General features: G+C 41.4%; 1 protein-coding gene across 1 annotated transcript; it reads left to right on the top strand.

The window, feature by feature from the left end:
- Nucleotides 1-473: 473 nt before the first annotated feature.
- Nucleotides 474-20,718, top strand: MDM4 (MDM4 regulator of p53). Its single transcript, XM_033080028.2, has 11 exons — nucleotides 474-615; nucleotides 5,673-5,778; nucleotides 5,904-5,978; nucleotides 7,143-7,276; nucleotides 9,016-9,065; nucleotides 13,192-13,253; nucleotides 13,978-14,074; nucleotides 15,729-15,889; nucleotides 16,589-16,717; nucleotides 17,379-17,459; nucleotides 18,613-20,718. Exons 2-11 carry the CDS (start codon nucleotides 5,704-5,706, stop codon nucleotides 19,153-19,155), a joined length of 1,407 nt encoding a protein of 468 aa, XP_032935919.1. The 5' UTR covers nucleotides 474-615; nucleotides 5,673-5,703; the 3' UTR covers nucleotides 19,156-20,718.
- The last annotated feature ends 479 nt before the right edge of the window (nucleotides 20,719-21,197 follow it).

The following is a 21,197-nucleotide window of genomic DNA, read 5'->3' as shown; positions in this document are numbered from 1 at the left end:
ATTATTTTTTAATTTGGGTGGTGGTTTTGGTTTTTTTGCAGCTGGTGAGTGTTGATAATTGTTGCGTTAGCTGCAGGGTTTTTATTATATATTTATGAGTTGTTATTTTAAATAAGTGGGTAGATTAAGCATATTATTTAAAAAAGAGTGTGTTTAACTTTTGCTATTAGAAGAAAAGAACTTATATTTATACAGAAAAGCTATTTTAGCATTATACATACAGAATTTATTCTAACAGTTGCGAAAAACCAACAATATTATAACAATTTATAATTATAATTTATAATTATAATTTATAATTATAATTATAATTTTATCACAGGTTTAGGCCGCACCGCCGGGTCCTCCAACCCGCTTGGGGGCGCCACCACTCCAGGCAGCGCCGCCTATCTTCTAGGAGTCCTCCAACCCGCTGGGGGGCGCCACCACCCCGGGCAGCGCCGCCTCCCTTCTAGCAGCCCGGCCCGCTCCTCTCTATGGCCGCGCCGCCATGTTGGCCGTGCGGGGAAGCGGCGGCCCGGACCCCGCTAAAATGGAGGCGCGGAGCCCTCCGGGGGTGTAGGGGCTCCTTCCCCTCCCCGACCCCCAGCCCGGAGCCCATGGAGCGGCTGTAGGGTGAGCAGAGCGCTGAGGGGAACGCGGGGGGGCTGAGGGGGCGGTGAGGAGGAGGAGGAGGAGGAAGGGGAAGGGGGGGGCAGGGGGCGGTGCCGGCGGGAGGGGCTGCGGCGGCGTCAATCAATTTTTGTTTTTTCCCAGGAAATTCTGGGATAATTTGAGTTGTCCTGATGGAGAAGGGAGCTTGGGGGTGGTTTAATGTCAGATGGATGGGGGGTGGCTCCCTCTGAATAAATAAATAAATGGGTAAAATCCTTCCCTGCGATGAGAATCCATCCCTGCAGTTTGGAAAATTGTGGAAAATTGTGGAAAATTGTGGAAAATTGTGGAAGATGTCGCTACCCAATGGATTTTCAGGCTTTTCCCAAGCCAAGCTCTGGAATTTTAAAGTTTCACCCTCAGAAAGATCAAAATACAAAACACAAAAACCCTGAGAAAATCCCATTTTCCCCCTCCTGACACAGAGATAAAACTCAAATCGGGATTTTCAGGGTGGTGAAATTGTTTCCTCATCCCAAATTCCTGCAGGGATTTAGGGACATTTGCACAGCACTTGGCCCTTTGTGATTTTAATCGATCACTTTTGTTTTTTTCTTCCCGTTTTCACAACATTTCACAACCTAAAAAGCAGCAGTTGCACAACTTTTTATTTAATTTATTTTTAAAAATTTGTTATATTTTATTTACTCAATATTTGGATGGCATTTTTGGGGAGCAGCCCAAAAATTCCTGGCAGCTGCATCACTTTTTATTTTTTTTTATTTTTATTTTTATTTTTATTTTTATTTTTATTTGTTATATTTTATTTACCCAAGATTTGGATGGCATTTTTGAGGAACAGCCAAAAAATTCCTGACAGCTGCATCACTTTTTATCTTTATTTTTATTTTTATTTTTATTTTTATTTTTATTTTTATTTTTATTTTTTATATTTTATTTACCCAAGATTTGGATGGCATTTTTGAGGAACAGCCAAAAAATTCCTGACAGCTGAATCATTTTTTAGTTTTTATTTTTAATTTTTATTTACCCAAGATTTGGATCACATTTTTGGGGAGCAGCCAAAAAATTCCTGACAGCTGCATAATTTTTAAAAAAAATTTTTAATTTTTATTTTTACTTTATCTCAGCTACAAATCCGAATTTTAAAAGTATTTTTTTTTAAATTTAAAGGGTTAAATTTAAGGCCTGAAACCCCTCAGGGAACTCCTGATGAGGACAAATTTAATTATCAATGATCCATGATTGCATCAGTGCCTTTTAAAGCTTTTCCTTCAGGGCTGTTTCCCCTAAAATTACCTCAAATCAAACTTGATTTTCAATATTTTAATTTATTTAAAAGCTGGAAAAAATTGCTCTCACCTAAACCCAACCCTTGCTGTGTTTCTAATTTAAACTGAATTTTAAAAACCTCATTTCCACCTTAAATTTAGAGTTCAAAAAACCCAATAAGTTTTGAAATGAATTTCAGCCACTGGAGATTTTGAATTTTAAAAAAGCTGCGGTTTTTGGTGGCTCAAAAAGGAATTTTTGAGTCATAAAAGTGGTGAATGAATTTTTTCTGTAAATTTTGGAGTGGAAAATTTGCTCAGCTCATGACTCGGGTGTGATTCACGATTTCCTCTCCAGGGACGTTTTTAGCACCTAAAATTCCCCCCAGGTTGGGGGAGGGTTGGGAGGTGAAAATTGGAATTATTTCCAAAATAATGAATTTTGGGATATTTCCAATTAGTGAAATTAGGAAATAAAAAATTCCTAAGCAGACCGAGCACTAAATTCCTTTTTTTTTTAGGAATTTCCACCATTTGGAGAAAAAAAAAAAATTAAATTTTGTGCCGTTTTCTGCCTGCAAATATTTAAAAACTCGCTTAAAACTTAATTAAACCCAAGATTAATTCAGGTTTAAATAGGAATATTAATAAAAACCAAGCTGCCTAAAAAAAAATTAAATTATCTGTAAAACCCCGAGTGATGAAAAGGTTAAAATTCATCAGCCCCGGGGCTGAATCCTTTTCTAGGAAAGGGGAGGGAGAGGAAATCCCAATTTTTTTTTTCTTTTTCAAGTTGATTTTCAGCCCAGCCCGGTCGTTATCGGCCACTTTCGGTCCCTCCCTCCTTCCCCTGCTCCGGGGTTTGAAAAAAGCGATTTAAAAAAAAATAAAAAACTCCCCGAGCATCCTCGGAGCTTTTCCTGAAAAAAAAAAAACAAACCGGGATAAAAATCCCAGGATATTCCAGAAAAGGTCGGTAAATCCAGCATTTTATTTTCAGTATTTTGGGGTTTTTTAAATTCAGAAATCGGTTAAAATTTAAAAAATATGAATTGGGGAGGGGTTAAAGCTGTTATAATTTGAATTGTTATTTAGAAATTTGAATATTTGAATCAACCCTCCTCATTCTGGGAGGTTTAAGGGCTTTTTATGTTCAGTATTTTGTTTTTTTTTCTGTCAGAAATTGGTTAAAATTTAAAAAATATTAATTGGGGAGGGATTAAAGTTTTTAAAATTTGAGTTATTATTTAGTAATTTAAATATTTTATGTGCTTGAATCAACCCTGCCCAGCTCATTCTGGGATTTGATGTTCAATATTTTGATTTTTTTCTGTCAGAAATTTGTTAAAATTTAAAAAATATTAATTGAGGAGGGATTAAAGCTGTTATAATTTGAATTATTATTTAGTAATTTAAATATTTGATGTGCTTGGATCATACCTCCTCATTCTGGGAGGTTTAAGGGTATTTTATGTTCAATATTTTGGCTTTGCACTTTCAAATCTCGTTATTTTATTTATAATTAAAATTAAAAACTAAATTAAAATGTATTGTTAGATTTATAATTAAAATCAAAATTAAATTCCGATTAAAAATCCAATTTAAAAAATCCCCAAAATTCCCAGACAAATCCAGGAGTCAATTTTGGGAATTCTTTTCCTGCTTTAACCTAAATTTAAATTTAAAAAAATCTCTTTCAGGTTTATTTGAAATTTGATTCTTACAAAATTTGAGATTTTAATCTCAATTTCAGGCCTGGGGAGACACCAATTTTTGTCCCAAATCAAGACTTTGAACCAGTTAAAATTTGCTTTTTCCCACTTTTTAATTGAGAATAATTCCTCAAATTATTCCTAAAATAATTTTATTTTTTTGAGCCCTTTTTAGGGAAGGATTTGAGCAGGGATTGCTGAGGTAAAGCTGATTTTTGTGGCCATTTTCTATGAAAAATTCCAATTTTTTTCAGGGTTTTCCCATCCAGGAAAGGCTCTGGCACTTTCTCATTCAGGAATATTTTAAAATTCATTTATTCCCTGAATCCAGGCTGGGATTTTTTGGGAAATCAGGGAGGTGCTGGTTGTGATTTATCCCTCAGGAATGGGGAGAATTCCCTGGGATGTGACTCAGCTACAGGAATTTCACCCTCTGGAAATTCCCTCAGTTCCCCTCAGGGCATTTAATCCCAAAGAATTCCCAAATCCCAAAGAGTTCCCAAATCCCAGAGTGAGTTCCCAAATCCCAGAGTGAGTTCCCAAATCCCAGAGTTCCTAGATCCCAAATCCCAGAGTGAGTTCCCCAAATCCCAGAGTTCCCAAATCCCAAATCCCAGAGTGAGTTCCCAAATCCCAGAGTTCCCAAATCCCAAATCCCAGAGTGAGTTCCCCAAATCCCAGAGTTCCTAGATCCCAAATCCCAGAGTTCCTAGATCCCAAATCCCAGAGTGAGTTCCCAAATCCCAGAAGTTCCCAAATCCCCAGAATTCCTCAATTCCCCTCAATTCAGGGCTTGGAATCCCAGAGTTCCCAAATCCCAGGGTGAGTTCCTAAATCCCAAATCCCAGGAGTTCCCAAATCCCAAACCCTAGAGTTCCCAAATCCCCAGAATCCCTCAATTCCCCTCAATTCAGGGCTTGGAATCCCAGAGGGTTCCCAAATCCCAGAGAGTTCCTAAACCCCAGAGAGAGTTCCCAAATCCCAGAAGTTCCCAAATCCCCAGAATTCCTCAATTCCCATCAATTCAGGACATGGAATCCCAGGAGTTCCCAAACCCCAGAGTTCCCAAATCCCAGAGTTCCCAAATCCCAGATCCCCAGAGTGAGTTCCCAACTGGCCAGAGTGAGTTCCCAAATCCCAGAATCCCTCAATTCAGGGCATGGAACCCCAGAGTTCCCAAATGCCAGAGTTCCCCCAGTGCCACCTCCTGTGCTTTTGTTTAGGGTTGGAAAAACTTTTGGGATCAGGGAATCCAACCCAGGAATGTTTAGGATTGGAAAAGACTTTTGGGATCAGGAAAATCCAACCCAGGTGGGAATCCTGGAATGTTCAGGGTTGAAAAAACCTTTGGGATCAGCAATTCCAACCTAGAAATCTTTAGGGTTGGGAAATACCTTTGGGATCAGGGAATCCTACCCAGGGATGTTTAGGATTGGGAAAGACTTTTTGGGATCAGGAAAATCCAACCCAGGTGGGAATCTTGGAACCTTTGAGGTTGGAAAAACCTTTAGGATCAGGGAATCCAACCCAGGTTGGAAAAACCTTTGGGATCAACAAATCTAACCTAGAAATCTTTAGGGTTGGAAAAGACCTTTGGGATCAGAGACTCCAACCCAGGAATGTTCAGGGTTGGGAAAACCTTTGGGATCATTTGGGATCAGCAATTCCAACCTAGAAATCTTTAGGGTTGGGAAAGACTTTTGGGATCAGGAAAATCCAACCTAGATGGAAATTCTGGAATGGTTTGGGGTGGGAAAACCTTTAGGATCAGGGGCTCCAACCTAGGAATGTTTAGGATTGGAAAAGACCTTTGGGATCAGGAAAATCCAACCCAGGAATCTTTAGGGTTGGGAAAAACTTTGGGGTCAGTTTGGGATCAGCAATTCCAACCTAGAAATCTTTAGGGTTGGGAAAGACTTTTAGGATCAGGGAATCCAACCCAGTTTTGAATCCTGGAATGTTTGGGGTTGGGAAAAACCTTTGGGATCAGCAATTCCAAGCTAGATTTCTAGGAACCAACCCAGGATGAAAATTGGGATTTTGGGGCTGGTTTTGATCCCAAATCCATTTGCAGGTCGGTGCTGGAGCAGCTCCTCACTGCCAGGATGAGCTTCCCAAATTCCAGCCAACATCCAGGAGCTGGGAATTCCTGCAGGATCAGCCTTGGCCAAGGCAACCAGGTGAGACCCAAATTCCTTGGGGGATGGAATTTTTGTGGGATGAAACCCAAATTCCTTGGGGTTTTTGTGGGGTTTTTTTTGGATTTATTCCCAGAATTCCAAGCAATCCCTGCTGTGTTTTCCAGGTGATTCCCAAAGTTCCTCTGCTGAGGATCCTGCAGGCTGCAGGGGCCCAGGGAGAGACTTTCACCCTCAAAGAGGTAATTCCAGACATCCCAGACATCCCATATGGGAATTCCAGACATTCCATAAGTTCCATATGGGAATTCCATACATTTCATTCATTCCATATGGGAATTCCAGACAGAAAATTCCCAGGATTTTGCACTCAGGATCCCCCAAACCCCAGGGAATTCTTGGATTTGGGGCTCAGGATCCCTCAAATCCCATGGATCCCCAGATTTGGGGGCTCAGGATCCCCCAAGCCCCAGGGAATTCTTGGATTTGGGGCTCAGGATGTCCCAAACCCCAGAAAATTCCCAGGATTTTGCACTCAGGATCCCTCAAACCCCAGAAAATTCTCAGATTTGGGGGCTCAGGATCCCCCAGACCCCAGGGAATTGCAGCATTTGGGGGTTCAGGATCCCCCAAACCCCATGGAATTCCCAGATTTGGAGGCTTAGGATATTCCAAACCCCAGGGAACCCCAGAGTTTTGCACTCAGGATGCCCCAAACCCCTGGGAATTCCCAGATTTTGCACTCAGGATCCCCCAAACCCCATGGAATTCTCAGATTTGGAGGCTCAGGATCCTTCAGACCCCTGAAAATTCCCAGATTTTGTTCTCAGGATCCCCCAAACCCCCGGGAATTCCCAGATTTTGTGCTCAGGATCCCCCAATCCCCAGGGAATTGCAGGATTTGGGACTCAGGATCCCCCAAACCCCCAGAAAATTCCCAGATTTGGGGACTCAGGATCCCCCAAGCCCCAGGAAACCCCAGGATTTTGGGGCTCAGAATCCCCCATACCCCCCAGGATTCCCAGATTTGGAGGCTTAGAATATCCCAAACCCCAGGGAATTGCAGGATTTGGGGGTTCAAACCCCAGGGAATCCCAGATTTTGTGCTTAGCATCCCCCAGACCCCCAGGGAATCCCAGATTTTGCACTCAGGATCCCCCAAACCCCAGAAAATTCCCAGATTTGGGGTCCCAGGATCCCCCAAACCCCCTGGAACCCCAGGATTTTGTGCTTAGGATCCCCCAAACCCCAGAAAATTCCCAGATTTGGGGGCTCAGGATCCCCCAGACCCCCAGGAATTCCAAGATTTTGGGGCTCAGGATCCCCCAAACCCCCTGGGAACCCCAGGATTTGGTGCTCAGCATCCCCCAAACCCCCTGGAACCCTGATTTTTTGCTGCCCCACAGGTGATGCATTTCCTGGGCCAGTACATCATGGGCCGGCAGCTCTACGACAAGAGGCAGCAGCACCTGGTGCACTGCGGGGGGGACCCGCTGGGAGAGCTGCTGGGACTGCAGAGCTTCTCTGTCAAGGACCCCAGGTAGGGGGAAAAATCTCATTTGTATGTGGAAAAATTCCTGGGTTTATGTGGGAAAAAATCTCATTTGTATCTGGGAAAATTCGTGGGTTTATGTGGGAAAAAATCCCATTTGTGCGTAGTAAAAATCCCATTTTTATGTGGAAGAATTCCTGGTTTTATATGGGAAAAAATCTCATTTGTGTCTGGGAAAAATTCGCATTTGTGTCTGGTAAAAATCCCATTTGTATCTGGGAAAATTCACATTTTTACCAGAAAAAATTCCCATTTGTATCTGGGAAAATTCCTGGGTTTATGTGGGAAAAAATCCCATTTGTGCCTGGTAAAAATCCCGTTTTTATGTGGAAGAATTCCTGGTTTTATGTGGCAAGAATTCCCATTTGTATCTGGGAAAAATTCCCATTTGTGTCTGGGAAAAATTCCCATTTGTATCTGGAAAAATTCACGTTTTTACCAAAAAAAAATTCCCATTTGTGTCTGGGAAAAATTCCCATTTGTATCTGGAAAAATTCACATTTTTACCAGAAAAAAATTCCTATTTGTGTCTGGGAAAAATTCCCATTTTTATCTGGAAAAGATTTCCCACTTGTATCTGGTAAAAAGTCCCAATTTATGTGGAAAAATTTGCTATTTTTATCTGGGAAAAATTCCCATTTATATGTGGAAAAAAATTCCCATTTATATGTGGAAAAAAATTCCCATTTATATCTCAAAAATTCCCAATTTATCTGGGAAAAATTCCTAATTTATCTGGGAAAAAAACCCACATTTGTATGTGGAAAAAAATTCCCATTTTTATCTGAAAAAATTCACATTTTTATCTGGTAAAAAGTTCCCATTTTTATATGGAAAATTTCCCACTTGTATCTGTAGGAAAATCAATTCAGTGTGGGTTTATGGTTTTTGGGATCTGTGAAATCAGTTCCTATGGATTTGTGATGTATGGGATCTGTGAAATCAATCCCTGGGTGTTTGAGGTTTTTGGGATCTGTAGGAAAATCAGTTCCTGTGGGTTTGTGATTTGTGGGATCTGTGAAATCAATCCCTGGGTGTTTATGGGTTTTGGGATCTGTGAAATCAAACCTTGTGGGTTTGAGGTTTTTGGGATCTGTGAAATCCCAGTGTGTTTGAGATTTGGGGTCTGTGAAATCAGTTCCTGTGGGTTTGAGGTCTTTGGGATCAGTCCCTGGGTGTTTGAGGTTTTTTGGGATCTATGAAATCCCAGTGTGTTTGAGGTGTTTGGGATCTGTGAGATCCCCACGTTTGAGGTTTTTGGGATCTGTGAGATCCCAGTGTTTGAGGTTTTTGGGATCTGTGAAACCCCAATGTGTTTGAGGTTTTTGGGATCTGTGAAATCAGTCTCTGTGTTTGAGGTTTTTGGGCTCAATCCCTGGGTGTTTGTGGTTTCCGGGATGTGTGAATCCCAGTGTTTGAGGTTTTTGGGATGTGTGAAATCAATCCCAGTGTTTGAGGTTTTTGGGATCAGTCCCCATGTTTGAGGTTTTTGGGATAATCCTTGGATGTTTGAGGTTTCTGGGATGTGTGAATCCCAGTGTTTGAGGTTTTTGGGATGTGTGAAATCAATCCCAGTGTTTGAGGTTTCTGGGATGTGTGAATTCCCAGTGTTTGAGGTTTTTGGGATCAGTCCCTGGGTGTTTGAGGTTTCTGGGATGTGTGAATTCCCCGTGTTTGAGGTTTCTGGGATTTCCCTGAGCACTGAATGTTTCCTGTCGTGTCCCCAGCCCCGTGTACGAGATGCTGAAGAGGAACCTGAGCCCTGCTGCCCTCCCAGGTAGGTCCTTCCTGTCCATGAATGTTCTGTGCCTGGTAAGTACAGTGAGGAACAACACAAAATACAGGAACAGCCCAAATGGAACAGTCCCAAAATACAGGAACAGCCCAAATGGAACAGCCCAAAATACAGGAACAGCCCAAATGGAACAACCCCAAAATACAGGAACAGCCCCCCCAAAAATTCTGTGCCTCAATTTCCATTTTTAAAAGCAAATTTAATCCACAGCTGGGGACTTTTATGCATCATTTTCTATTTTTTAAAAACATAAAATGGATTTAATCACAGCTGGGGACTTCTGTGCCTCAATTTCCATTTTTAAAAGCAGATTTAATCCACAGCTGGGGACTTTTATGCCCCATTTTTTAAAAACATAAAATGGATTTAATCCACAGCTGTGAACTTTTGTGCCACATTCCCATTTTTTAAAAAACATAAAATGGATTTAATCCACAGCTGTGAACTTTTGTGCCACATTCCTGTTTTTAAAAAATATAAAATGGATTGAAACCTCCAGGAGGGCTCAGTGGAGAAATTAAAAATTCCATTAAAGCTCAAACCCTGGCCCTGCAGAATTCCATTTCCTCCCTTGAATTTTTCCCACAGGATTCTTTCCTGGAATATTTGCATTTCTTTTCTAGAAGAATCTTTTGAGCTCTTTTTGGACAGGAAAATTGTGTGAGTGAGAGCTGAGCATTCCCAGGAAATCCTGGGCAATTTCTGCTTTTCCTGGGGATTTGCCTCTTCCAGGCCTCACTTTAGGCCTGGCTCAGGAAAGCTCTTCCTAGGAGTGAGTTAGACCTGAGTGTGAGTGGGACCCAAACCAACCAAGCTTGGCAGAGCAGCCTTGGAGTGCCCAGGGAGGGAGGCTCCAGCTGTTTTCCATCCCTCTCCAGCTGTTTTCATTTCCCAGCTGTTTTCCCTCCCCTTTCCCAGTTGTTTTCAATCATCTCCAGCTGTTTTCCATCTTCTCCAGCTGTTTTTTCCCTTTCCCAGCTGTTTTCCCTCCTCTCCAGCTGTTTTTTTCCCTTTCCCAGCTGTTTTCCTTCCCCTCTCCAGCTGTTTTCCATCCTTTTCCAACTGTTTTCTCTCCTCTCCAGCTGTTTTAATTTCCCAGCTGTTTCCCATCTTCTCCAGCTGTTTTCCCTCCCCTTTCCCAGCTGTTTTCCTTCCCTCTCCAGCTGTTTTTTTCCTCCTCTCCAGTTGTTTTCCCTTCCCAGCTGTTTTCCATCTCCTCCACCTTTTCCTTTCCTCTCCAGCTGTTTTTCCTCCTCTCCAGCTGTTTTAACTTTCCAGCTGTTTTCCATCCCCTCTCCAGCTGTTTTCCCTCCTCTCCAGCTGTTTTCCCTCCTCTCCAGCTGTTTTCCATCCTTTTCCAGCTGTTTTCCTTTCCCAACTGTTTTCCATCATCTCCAGCAGTTTGTTTAATTTTCCCCCTTGTTTAATTTCCCCCCTTTCCTTATTTAATTTCCCTCCTTTCTTCACTGATTTCCCCCTTTTCTAATTTTCCCACCTTCCTGTCTAATTTTTTCCCCTTGTCTAATTTTCCCCCTTTTTCTTTCCTCATTTCCCCCCATTTTCTAATTCTCCCCTTTTCTTTCCTAATTTTCTCCCCTTTCTATTTTTCTCCCTTGACTAATTTTCCCCCCCTTTCCTTATCTAATTTTTTCCCCTTTTCTTGTTTAATTTTCCCCCTTCTTTGTCTAATTTCCCCCCCTTTCTTGTCCAATTTCCCCCCTTCCTTGCCCACTTTTCCCACAAAATGCATTTAGGAATCCCTCACCTTCAAGCTCCTTTTATATGAAAAAAAAATTCCAGCACCTGGAGGATTTCCCCTCCCTGAAAATCAGATTTTTTGGAAACAGGATTCTCCTTGTTTTCCAGCAGCTGGAAGGGGATGGAAGCAGGAAAGAAAAACAGGAATTTCTGCATCCTTGGAATTTTGTGGAATTTTCTAGAGCAGGCAGGAACCAGCCTGGAATGTTTTATTCCCTCTGTTCAAAGCCAGAAAAAATTCCTGTTAATTGGATTCCTGTTAATTTAACCCAACCTTTTAATTAACTCATGGGAGCAGCTGTGTCCTGCATGGAATTTTCCATTCTTTGCTCTTTATTCCTCATCCCCAAACCCTTCAGGAATCCTCAGGAATTAAAAAAAAAAAAAATTCCAGGTGGGATTTTCTCAGGAATTCTGGTGTTTGAGGATCTGCAGTCATTCCCTATAAACCAAGCAGGGAACTGAACAAAAATGGGATTTTTTTTTTTTGAGGTGGTTTTATCATATTTTGACATTTTCCCCTAATGGGGATTTCTTGCTGGAGATTTCAGAAATTTTGGGAGCAATTTTCCTGCTTTTCCACTTTTTATTCTCTCATCTCAAGGAGATTTTTCTCAGCTGGAAAAGCAAAATGTGAATGTTTGCAGCTGGAATGGGAGAGCTGGAATTCCCTGGATGCACAAACTGTGCCTTGGAAACTCCAGGGAAAATTCCAAAAAAATTCCAGACCTTAGGAGCAATTCCAGGAGGAACAGAAGCACAAATATTAATTTTTTCCTTAGGGGAAGAATATTCTGAATTTGGGGTGTCTGTAGCAAGAGAGAATATTTTTTCTCTTTGGGAAGAACATTTGGAATTTGGGATGACTGTAGCAAAGAGGATCAGATTTTTCCTTTGGGAAGAATATTCTGAATATTTTTCCCCTTGGGAAGAACCTTTGGAATTTGGGATTACTGCAGCAAAGAGAAGAATTTTTTCCGTTTGGGAAGAATATTCTGAATTTGGGATGGCTGTAGAATTTGGGATGAGTGTAGGAAAAAAGAGTAATTTTTCCCTTTGGGAAGAATATTCAGAATTTGGGATGTCTGTAGCAGAGAGAATAATTTTTCTCTTGGGGAAGAGCCTTTGAAATTTGGGATAGCTGTAGCAAAGAGAATCAGATTTTTCCTTTGGGAAGAATATTCTGAATGTTTTTTCTTTGGGAAGAACTGAATTTGGGATAACTGTAGCAAAGAGAATTCAGATTTTCCCTTTGGGAAGAACACTTGGAATTTGGGATGGCTGCAGCAAAGAGAATCAGATTTTTCCCTTCGGTAAGAATATTCTGAATATTTTTCCCTTTGAGAAGAACACTCTGAATTTGGGATTTCTGTAGGAAAAGGAATCATTCTTCTCTTTGGGAAGAACTGAATTTTGGATGTCTGCAGCAATCATTCTTCTTTCTGGGAAGAACTGAGTTTGGGATCTCTGTAGCAAAGAGAATCAGATTTTCCCTTTGGAAAGAACACTCTGAACTTGGGATGTCTGTAGGAAAAGGAATCATTCTTCTCTTTGGGAAGAACTGAATTTGGGATGTCTGCAGCAATCATTCTTCTCTTTGGGAGGAACACTCTGAGTTTGGGATGCCTGTAGCAAAGAGAATAATTTTTCTCTTTTGGGAAGAACTGAATTTGGGATCTCTGTAGCAAAGGACAATTTTCCTCTTTGGGAAGCACACTGAATTTGGGATAGCTGCAGCAAAGAGGATAATTTTTCTTTTTGGGAAGAACTGAATTTGGGATATCTGCAGCAATCATTTTTCTCTTTGGGAAGAACACTGAATGTGGGATCTCTGTAGCAGAGGACAATTTTTCTCTTTGGGAAGAACACTGAGTTTGGGATATCTTTAGCAGAGGACAGTTTTTGGGAAGAACTGAATTTGGGATCTCTGTAGCAAAGGACAATTTCCTCTTTGGGAGGAGCACTGAATTTGGGATCTCTGTAGCAAAGAGGATAATTTTTCTCTTTGGGAAGAACTTAATTTTGGATCTCTGTAGCAGAGGACAATTTCCTCTTTGGAAGAACACTCTGAGTTTGGGATGTCTTTAGCAAAGGACAATTTCCTCTTTGGAAGAACACTAAATTTGGGATGTCTGCAGCAAAAGACTATTTTCCTCTTTGGAAGAACACTCTTGAGTCCCCCCCTGTTCTCCCTCCCTCCCCCATCACCCCAACCCCCCTGAGGATCCCCCTGAGCTCTGCCAAGCCTGGCTGGTTGCTTGCTTGGCCCGGGCCCTGCGTGCTGTGCTGTGCTGTGTGAGTGGGGAATTGCAGGGAAGGATTTGCCTTGTGTTTTACCTGCCATCTGCAGATGCTGCACAGACTCTCCCAAAGGAGCAGAGCGTCGCTAAGCCCAGCCCAGACCAGCTGCAGGTAACCCCCACAACCTGTGGGTTCTTTTCTTGTACAGAGCCGCCCCTTCTCTGTACCTCTGCATGGTGGACTGCCAGAACTTTTTTTTTTTGTGCTGCTCCTCACCTTCCTGAGAGAAAAAAAATCCATCCAAAAATAAAAAAATTTTTTTTTAAAAAGTTCTTGGGAGTCCACAGAGCAAGGACAGAGCCACCCTTCTCTGTTCTCCTCTGACAGAGTGCCAGTCTCTGAGCGTGGTTTTCTGGGCTGCAGCACTTCCAGGCCTCAGCTTCTCCAGCTGTGTTTTCCTGCCTTTTTTTTTTTTTTCCCTCACTTTTCTCCCAGTAGGAATTGCCAGATGATTCACTGTGCCTAGTTAGGATTTGTTTCCAGTTTAGCAGGCAAGAGGTGAAAACCTAGGAAAAATCTTGGCGCCTCCAAAGTTTTTCCAGGTGTGGTTTGGGGTGAGGGATGGGAGGTGTCAGAGTCACAAAATCACTTTTGCTGCAGGAAAAAAACACCAACTTTGGGGGTCTCTGCCAAGCTGAAGATTTTTCCTTGGTTGGTTGTGCTGATTCCAGAGGCTTCAAAGAGAAAATAGTTTGTAGTTTTGATTCTGGATTATTTCCTCTTCCTTATTTCCTGCTTGGTCTCATCCTGCAGCTGGTGCCTGGGGATGGAAGTGCTGCATCCCCTTGTCCCTGCAAGCTCTGCTGGGCTAATTCCTGCATCTTCCTTCCTGCAGCTCAGCCAGGAGGAGGGATCTGACTCTGGGATCCTGGAGGGTGACAGCAAAACCTCTGCTCCAGCTACCTCAGAGGCCAAGTGTGACACTTGTGAAGGTGAGGGACAAATTTCTGCATTGTCACAAGGTTTGGAAGGTGAGGGAGTGACAAATTTCTGAATTATCAGAATGTTTGGAAGGTGAGGGACAAATTTCTGGATTGTCACAAGGTTTGGAAGGTGAGGAACAAATTCCTGAATTGTCACAAGGTTTGCAGACATATATGGGACACAGAGCAGCAAAATGCTGGAGGAGGGATTTGGGAGACTCAAATAAAAACTGGTTTGGAATAGAATAATTTAAAATCTTGGTGCTAAAGATTGAGAGTCTGGGATCCTGGAGGGTGACAACAAAACCTCTGCTCCAGCTACCTCAGAGGCCAAATGTGACACTTGTGAAGGTGAGGGACAAATTTCTGCATTGTCACAAGGTTTGGAAGGTGAGAGAGTGACAAATTTCTGAATTATTACAGCATTTACAAACCTTTTGGGATTACACACAGCAGCAAAATGCTGGAGGAAGGATTTGGGAGACTCAAAAACTGGTTTGGAATAGAATAATTTAATATCTTGGTGCTAAAGATTGAGAGTCTGGGATCCTGGAGGGTGACAGCAAAACCTCTGCTCCAGCTGCTTCAGAGCCCAAATGTGACACTTGTGAAGGTGAGGGACAAATGTCTGCATTGTCACAAAGTTTGGAAGGTGAGGGACAAATTCCTGAATTATCACAAAGTTTGGAAGCTGAGGGACAAATTTCTGAATTATCACAAGGTTTAGAAGGTGAGGAACAAATTTCTGAAGTGTCAGAATGTTTAGAAGGTGAGGGACAAATTTTTAAAATATCACAAGATTTCCAAACATATGTGGGACACACAACAGCAAAATGCTGAAGGAGGAAGTTGGGAGACTCAAATAAAAACTGGTTTGGAATAGAATCATTAAAAATCTTGGTGCTCAAGACTGAGAAACTGCAAAATCCACCACAGGTATTTTATTTTCTGGCTCATAAACAAATACTCTGAATTCTGAGGCAGGTTAAGCCCCAAAATCCCTTCTCTCACTGATCAATGCCATGAAAAAAAAGAAAAACAAAATTTTTCAGCCCTTGCTGGAGGGAGTTTTTAATGCTGGAATTATCCCCAGCCATTCCCTGCAAACCAAGCAGGGAACTCAACAAAAATGGGATTTTTTTTTTGGTGACTCTGTCGTATTTTGATATTTCCCCTGTGGGATTTTTTTTTCCTGGAGATTTCAGAAATTTTGGGAGGAATTTTCCTGTTTTTTCTGCTTTTTATTCTCTTGTGTGAAAGAAACTGAGTTGGAAAAGCAGCTCCATTGGGAGAAATTCCAATTTTTTCCTGGATTTGCAAACCAGCCTTGGGAACTGCAGGGAGGGAGATCCAAGAATCCAGAGTGCTCAGTTTGGCATCCCAGGCTGGATGGGATGGATGGATCCTCATTTTTTTGGGAATTCAGGAGCTCCAAACTGAATTCCAACAATTTGGAATCACTCAAGAAATCCACTCAGGGCTGGCTTGGTGTTTCTGTGGTGAAAATTTAATTTAAACTCAACCTATCCCAGTACTGGGAACACTGGGATAAACCCCAAAGCTCTCAGCATGATACAATAAATTAAAAAAAAAACAGATTTGGCCCAAATTTTCCTCTGCTACTCTTTTACCCAACAACTTGGACTGTGCTTGGCTCTTGCAGACAAAGATTTGACAGAAAACCTCTCCAAAAACAAAAAACCCAAGCTGGACCTGGTTTTTGAGGAGTGGGATGTGGCTGGGCTGCCCTGGTGGTTTTTAGGGAATCTCAGAAGCAATTACAAATCCAGGAGCAATGGATCCACGGATATTCAAACTAACCAGGTGTGTACCCTTGAAAAAAGAGCTTTATTCTCCTTTTTTGTGTCCCAAGGAATTCCAATATTCCATTTTATTTCTTCTCTTTCCATCCCCACTCCAGGATTTTCAGTGTTTTTTTCCCTTGGGATGGTTGGTGATTTTTAAAAGTTTTTAAATCGACCAAATTTTGTCCTCGAGGCCCTCAGAGGTGTCTGGATTTTGGGGAGGTTTTTTGGAGATTTTTTGGGGTTTTTTTTGTTTTTTAATTGGGATCAATGTTGTAGGGTGGTGGCCAAGATGGAAGGGGGAGCTGGGAAAGGGGGAGGGTGGAAAAAGGGAATTTGTGAGGGGAAAATTGAGAAAAAGGGGAATTTGTGAAGGGAAGATTGGGAAAAGTGGAATTTGTGAGGTGGGGATTGAAAAAAGAGGGAATTTGTTAGGGGGAAATTGGGAAAAGGGGAATTTGTGAGGGGAAAACTGGGAAAAGATGGCATGTGTGAGGGGGGAATTGGGAAAAGAGGGAATTTGTGAGGTGAAAATTTGGAAAAATGGTATCTGTGAGGTGAAAATTTTAAAAATGGAAGCCTGTGAGGGGAAATTTGGGAAAAGAGGGGAATTGATGAGGTGAAAATTGAGAAAAGAGGAAATTTGTGAGGTGGAAATTGGAAAAAGAAGGAAATTTATGCTCCCAAATAATTTTTCCTGACTTTTTTCCCCTCTCAGGACATTGACACTGCCATAGTTTCAGACACCACAGATGATTTGTGGTTCCTCAACGAGGCTCCCCTGGAGCAGAGCAGTGCTGCCCTCAAGGTGCTGGACTCTGAGGAGGTGACAGAAGGTGACACAAAGGTACAAAATTTTTATTTATCCCATGGTGTTCTGCTTGCCCTTAAAAAGCTGGATCTGTTCCCATCCAAAGGTTAAATCCTGGTTAGGAGAAGCTGTCACCATTCCTCATTTCATGGTTTTCCTGCTTGGGTTTTGGTTTGAATTTGTGTTTTTACAAATAAATATAAAATAAAATTAATAAAATAAAATAATTTTTTAAAATTATAAATTAAAAAAATTAATATAATAAATTGTAAAATAAAATTTTAAATAAAATTTTAAATAAATATAGTATATATTTCTATATATATTTATTTATATTTATTATAGTAATATACTATATATATATGGTATAAAGTATAAAATAAATTTAAAATTAACTCAGCTTCTGGCAGCAGCTGAAGTGGGTTTCTAACCAATAGCTGCAAGGGTTATAAATCAAAAAATCGTGGAATTAAATTTGGAAAAGGCTTTTAAAGGTCAAGTCCAGCTAAATCTGGTAAAACAGTAAAAGCAACCAACAAAACCTCTGCAAAAATGGCTTTTTATTCACTTTTAAATTGATTTAATGAGCAAAGTGATGAGATAATCCTTTAAATGAAATATGCAGCACGAGGCAAACTAAAAATAGGGAATATTCCAACTTTGCCACCCTCTGACAAAGCTTTTTTTGGAATTCCAGGTGCCTGAGGATGAGTGCTTGGAGGAGCTGGAGGATTCCCAGTGCCTGAGTGATGACACGGACACAGAGGCTGCTTCTGAGGTGGGAAAAGCTCATTTTCTTCTGGGTTTCCCAAAAAAAAATAAAAATAAATATCTGGGTGAAGCTGTATTGATACCCAGGCATGGTTTAATAAAGGTTTAATAAGGTTTTAATGAGGTTTTGAATAAGATTTTAATTCTGTGTTGTCATCTGGATGGAAATCTGGTGGGTTGTCCTTGGAAGGGACCTGGAAATCTCAAATAGCACTTTATAATCACTGGAAAAACTCAGAATTTTAATAATTTTAGCAGAATTTTATTGGTTTTTAGCAGGATTCCAGTAATTTTAGCAGAATTTTACTGGTTTAGAAGAATTTTATTGTTTTTTAGCAGAATTTTAATGGTTTTAGCAGAATTTTCCAGCCTGGAATAAATGGGGATGTTCCTGGCTTTGGACAGCTGAGTCCTGGCTCTGCACTTGGGCAGCTCCTGCCCTTTTCTGTGAGATTATTAATTAATCAATCCATTAATTGTGCAGATTCAACAGCTGGTGAGTGATGGGTGAGCCTGAAAAACAAATTCCTGCCAAGTTCCAGGAGCTCTCCCCTTGAATCTTGAGCAAAAGATTGAAAATTCTTCTGAAATTAAAATAAAATAAACTTCCCCAGCTTGGATTCCTCCAGAGGGCTGGGAGAGAGGAAGGAGAGAAACTAATGAGGGAAAAATCTGGGATAAATCAATCCCAAGCCACAAAATGTTATTTATGAACTGGAAAAAATCAACATTTTTTTAATGAATCTTCCTTGCTGCTTTTCCCACATGGCTAAAATAAGGAATATTGATATTTCCCCCATGGGATTTTTTTTTTCTGGCGATTTCAGAAATTTTGGGAGGAATTTTCCTGTTTTTCTGCTTTTTATTCTCTTGTGTGAAAAGCAGCTCCAATGGGAGAAATTCCAGTTTTTTCCTGGATTTACAAACCAGCCTTGGGAACTGCAGGGACTGCAGGGAGGGAGATCCAAGGTGATGCTGGAATCCAGAGTGCTCAGGCTGGAGCATGGGGATGGATGGATCCTCATTTTTTGGGAATTCAGGAGCTCCAAACAATTCCAACAATTCGGCAACACCCGAAAATAAATTGATTTTTTGTTGGGGGTTTTTTGTGGTTTTTTTTTTTTTTTTTGGGCTGGATTTTTTCCCTTTAAATCCCTCAGGATTGCTGGCAATGCTCCAAGTGCAAAAAGTTCAACTCTCCAGGGAAAAGGTACTGCTACCGCTGCTGGGCGCTGCGCAAGGACTGGTACCGCGACTGCCCCAAACTGCCCCACTCCCTGTCCCTTTCCAACATCAACTCCATGGAAAAACAGGAGCAGGATGATGGCATGGACGTCCCAGACTGCAGGAGGACGATTTCAGCCCCTGCTGGCCAAGCCAAACATCTTTTCCTGGCAGAATCCAAACCCCACATGGATCCTGGTGATTCCATCGACTCCTTGGATCTGGCGCGGGACGGGAAAAGCCGCGATTTCGCCAAGCTGAAGAAAGAGGAGGAGATGGAATCTTTGGAGAGCATCAAAACCCTGCTGAACCCCTGCTTCCTGTGCCAGCACAGGCCAAGGGATGGAAATATTGTCCATGGAAGGACTGCTCACCTGGTGGCCTGCTTCAGGTGCGCCAGGATGCTGAAGAAGAAGAAATCGCCGTGTCCCGTGTGCAGGAAGGAGATCAAGATGGTCATCAGGATCTTCATGGGCTAGCAGGGTTGTCTGACCCTAAAATAATCCCAGAATGAAGATTTTTGCACTCAAATCCCAATCTTAGTGTGTGCAGGAGGGAGATCAAGATGGTCATCAGGATCTTCTGACCCTAAAATAATCCCAGAATGAAGATTTTTGCACTCAAACCCCAATTTCAGAGTGTTCAGGAAGATCAGGATGGTCATCAGGATCTTCATGGGGTAGCAGAATCTTCTGACCCTAAAATAATCCCCAAAAAAAGATTTTTACACTCAAATCCCAATTTCAGAGTGTTCAGAAAGATCAGGATGGCCATCAGGATTTTCATGGGGATAGCAGCATTGTCTGATCCTAAAATATCCCCAAAATGAGGATTTTTGCACTCAAATCCCAATCTTAGTGTGTGCAGGAAGATCAGGATGGTCATCAGGATCTTCTGACCCAAAAATAACCCCAAAATGAGGATTTTTGCACTCAAATCCAAATTTTGGAGTGTTCAGAAAGATCAGGATGGCCATCAGGATCTTCATGGGGTAGCCAAATCTTCTACTACTAAAATAACCCCAAAATGAGGATTTTTGCACTCAAATCCTCATTACAGTGTGTGCAGGAGGGAGATCAAGATACCCATCAACATTTTCATGGGGTAGCAGAATCTTCTGACCCTAAAATAATCCCAAAGTGAGGATTTTTTGCATTCAAATCCAAATTTCAGAGTGTTCAGAAAGATCAGGATGGCCATCAGGATCTTTATGGGGTTCAGCAGGATCTTCTATCTCTAAAATAACCCCAAAATGAAGATTTTTTGCACAAAAACCCCAATTCCAGAGCTTGGTCTGCAGGATCAAGATGCCATCAGTATCTTCATGGGGATAGCAGGATCTTCTGTCTCTAAAATAACCCCAAAATGAGGATTTTTGCACTCAAACCCCAATTCCAGAGCTGAGCCAGTGAAACCAAAGAAAACCAAGATTGAAATCCCACCAAGAATCTATTTTTCCATGGAAATCTCCTCCAGATCAAAATCCCAGCTTGGAGATTTTCCCAATTTCCCAACTTCTGCCCAGTTTTATTCCTTGGGATTCTTTCTCCTGACCAAGAACAGAAGATTTGGGGAAAAAAATGTGACTTTTGGAATTGTTTTTTTTTTTTCTATAAGTCTCGACTTGTGCAATTCCTTTGGAGCCTGAGAGATGGAAACAGAAATAAATATTTATGGTGGGAGGGCAGGGGATTTGGTTTGGGGGAAAGGGAGAAGCAAAATAACTTTATTCCTGATTTTTTTTTATTGTATGAGGTCAGCAGGGTGAAGAATTCCTTGCTCCCAGATGGGAAATAAATGCAACTTTAATCCACACCTCTCAGGTCACAAATCAAATGGAAAAATAATAATAATAATGTTATATTTTGGGTATTTTGGGGCTTTTTAATTTCTATTTCTTCTCTTTCTTTATATATATAAAACTATTCTGTGTCACCTCTGTCCAGCAGGACTCAATTCCAGCAGCTTTGGAATATTTTGGGATGTTCCACCTGCCCTCACCTATCCTTTAGGATTAAAAGAAATCCTCATTTTTGTGTGAGCAATGGCTTTAAAAACAAAACACAAACCTTTGAGGGATAAAAGAATTCATTTAAAGCCCCATTTGCACCCTTTTCTGGCAGATTTTTTCCCCTTTTTAGGAAAATTTTTCCTGTTTTCCAGGCAGACTTTTCCCCTTATTTAGGAAAATTTTTCCCCTCTCCAGGCAGTTTTTTGGACTCAACTCTGCTCACTAGAGGGCACCCATGCCCAGCTCCCATCCCAGGCTCCACATTCCCACCTGGAAAAGGCGCTCAGGGCCAATCCCATGCCCAGGCTTTGCTTTTCCTCATTTCCCAAACCCACAAATCCAAATTTTCCCCCCACCCCAAATCCCAGTGATGCCCCTCCAGCTGCACCCTAGATTTTAAATTTCTTTTTTACACAAACCCACAACTTGCTCCTCTCTTTTCCTCCTTTTTTTTTCCTCTTTGTTTTGTTTTGTTTCACCCTTTATCCACAAAAATTTTGGGATCCAGAA

The sequence above is a fragment of the Catharus ustulatus genome, chromosome 25, assembly GCF_009819885.2.
Source record: "Catharus ustulatus isolate bCatUst1 chromosome 25, bCatUst1.pri.v2, whole genome shotgun sequence".
Classification (NCBI taxonomy): Eukaryota; Metazoa; Chordata; class Aves; order Passeriformes; family Turdidae; genus Catharus; species Catharus ustulatus.
The sequence above is the reverse complement of the archived record's forward strand: the minus strand, read 5'-3'. Positions and strand labels throughout refer to the sequence as shown.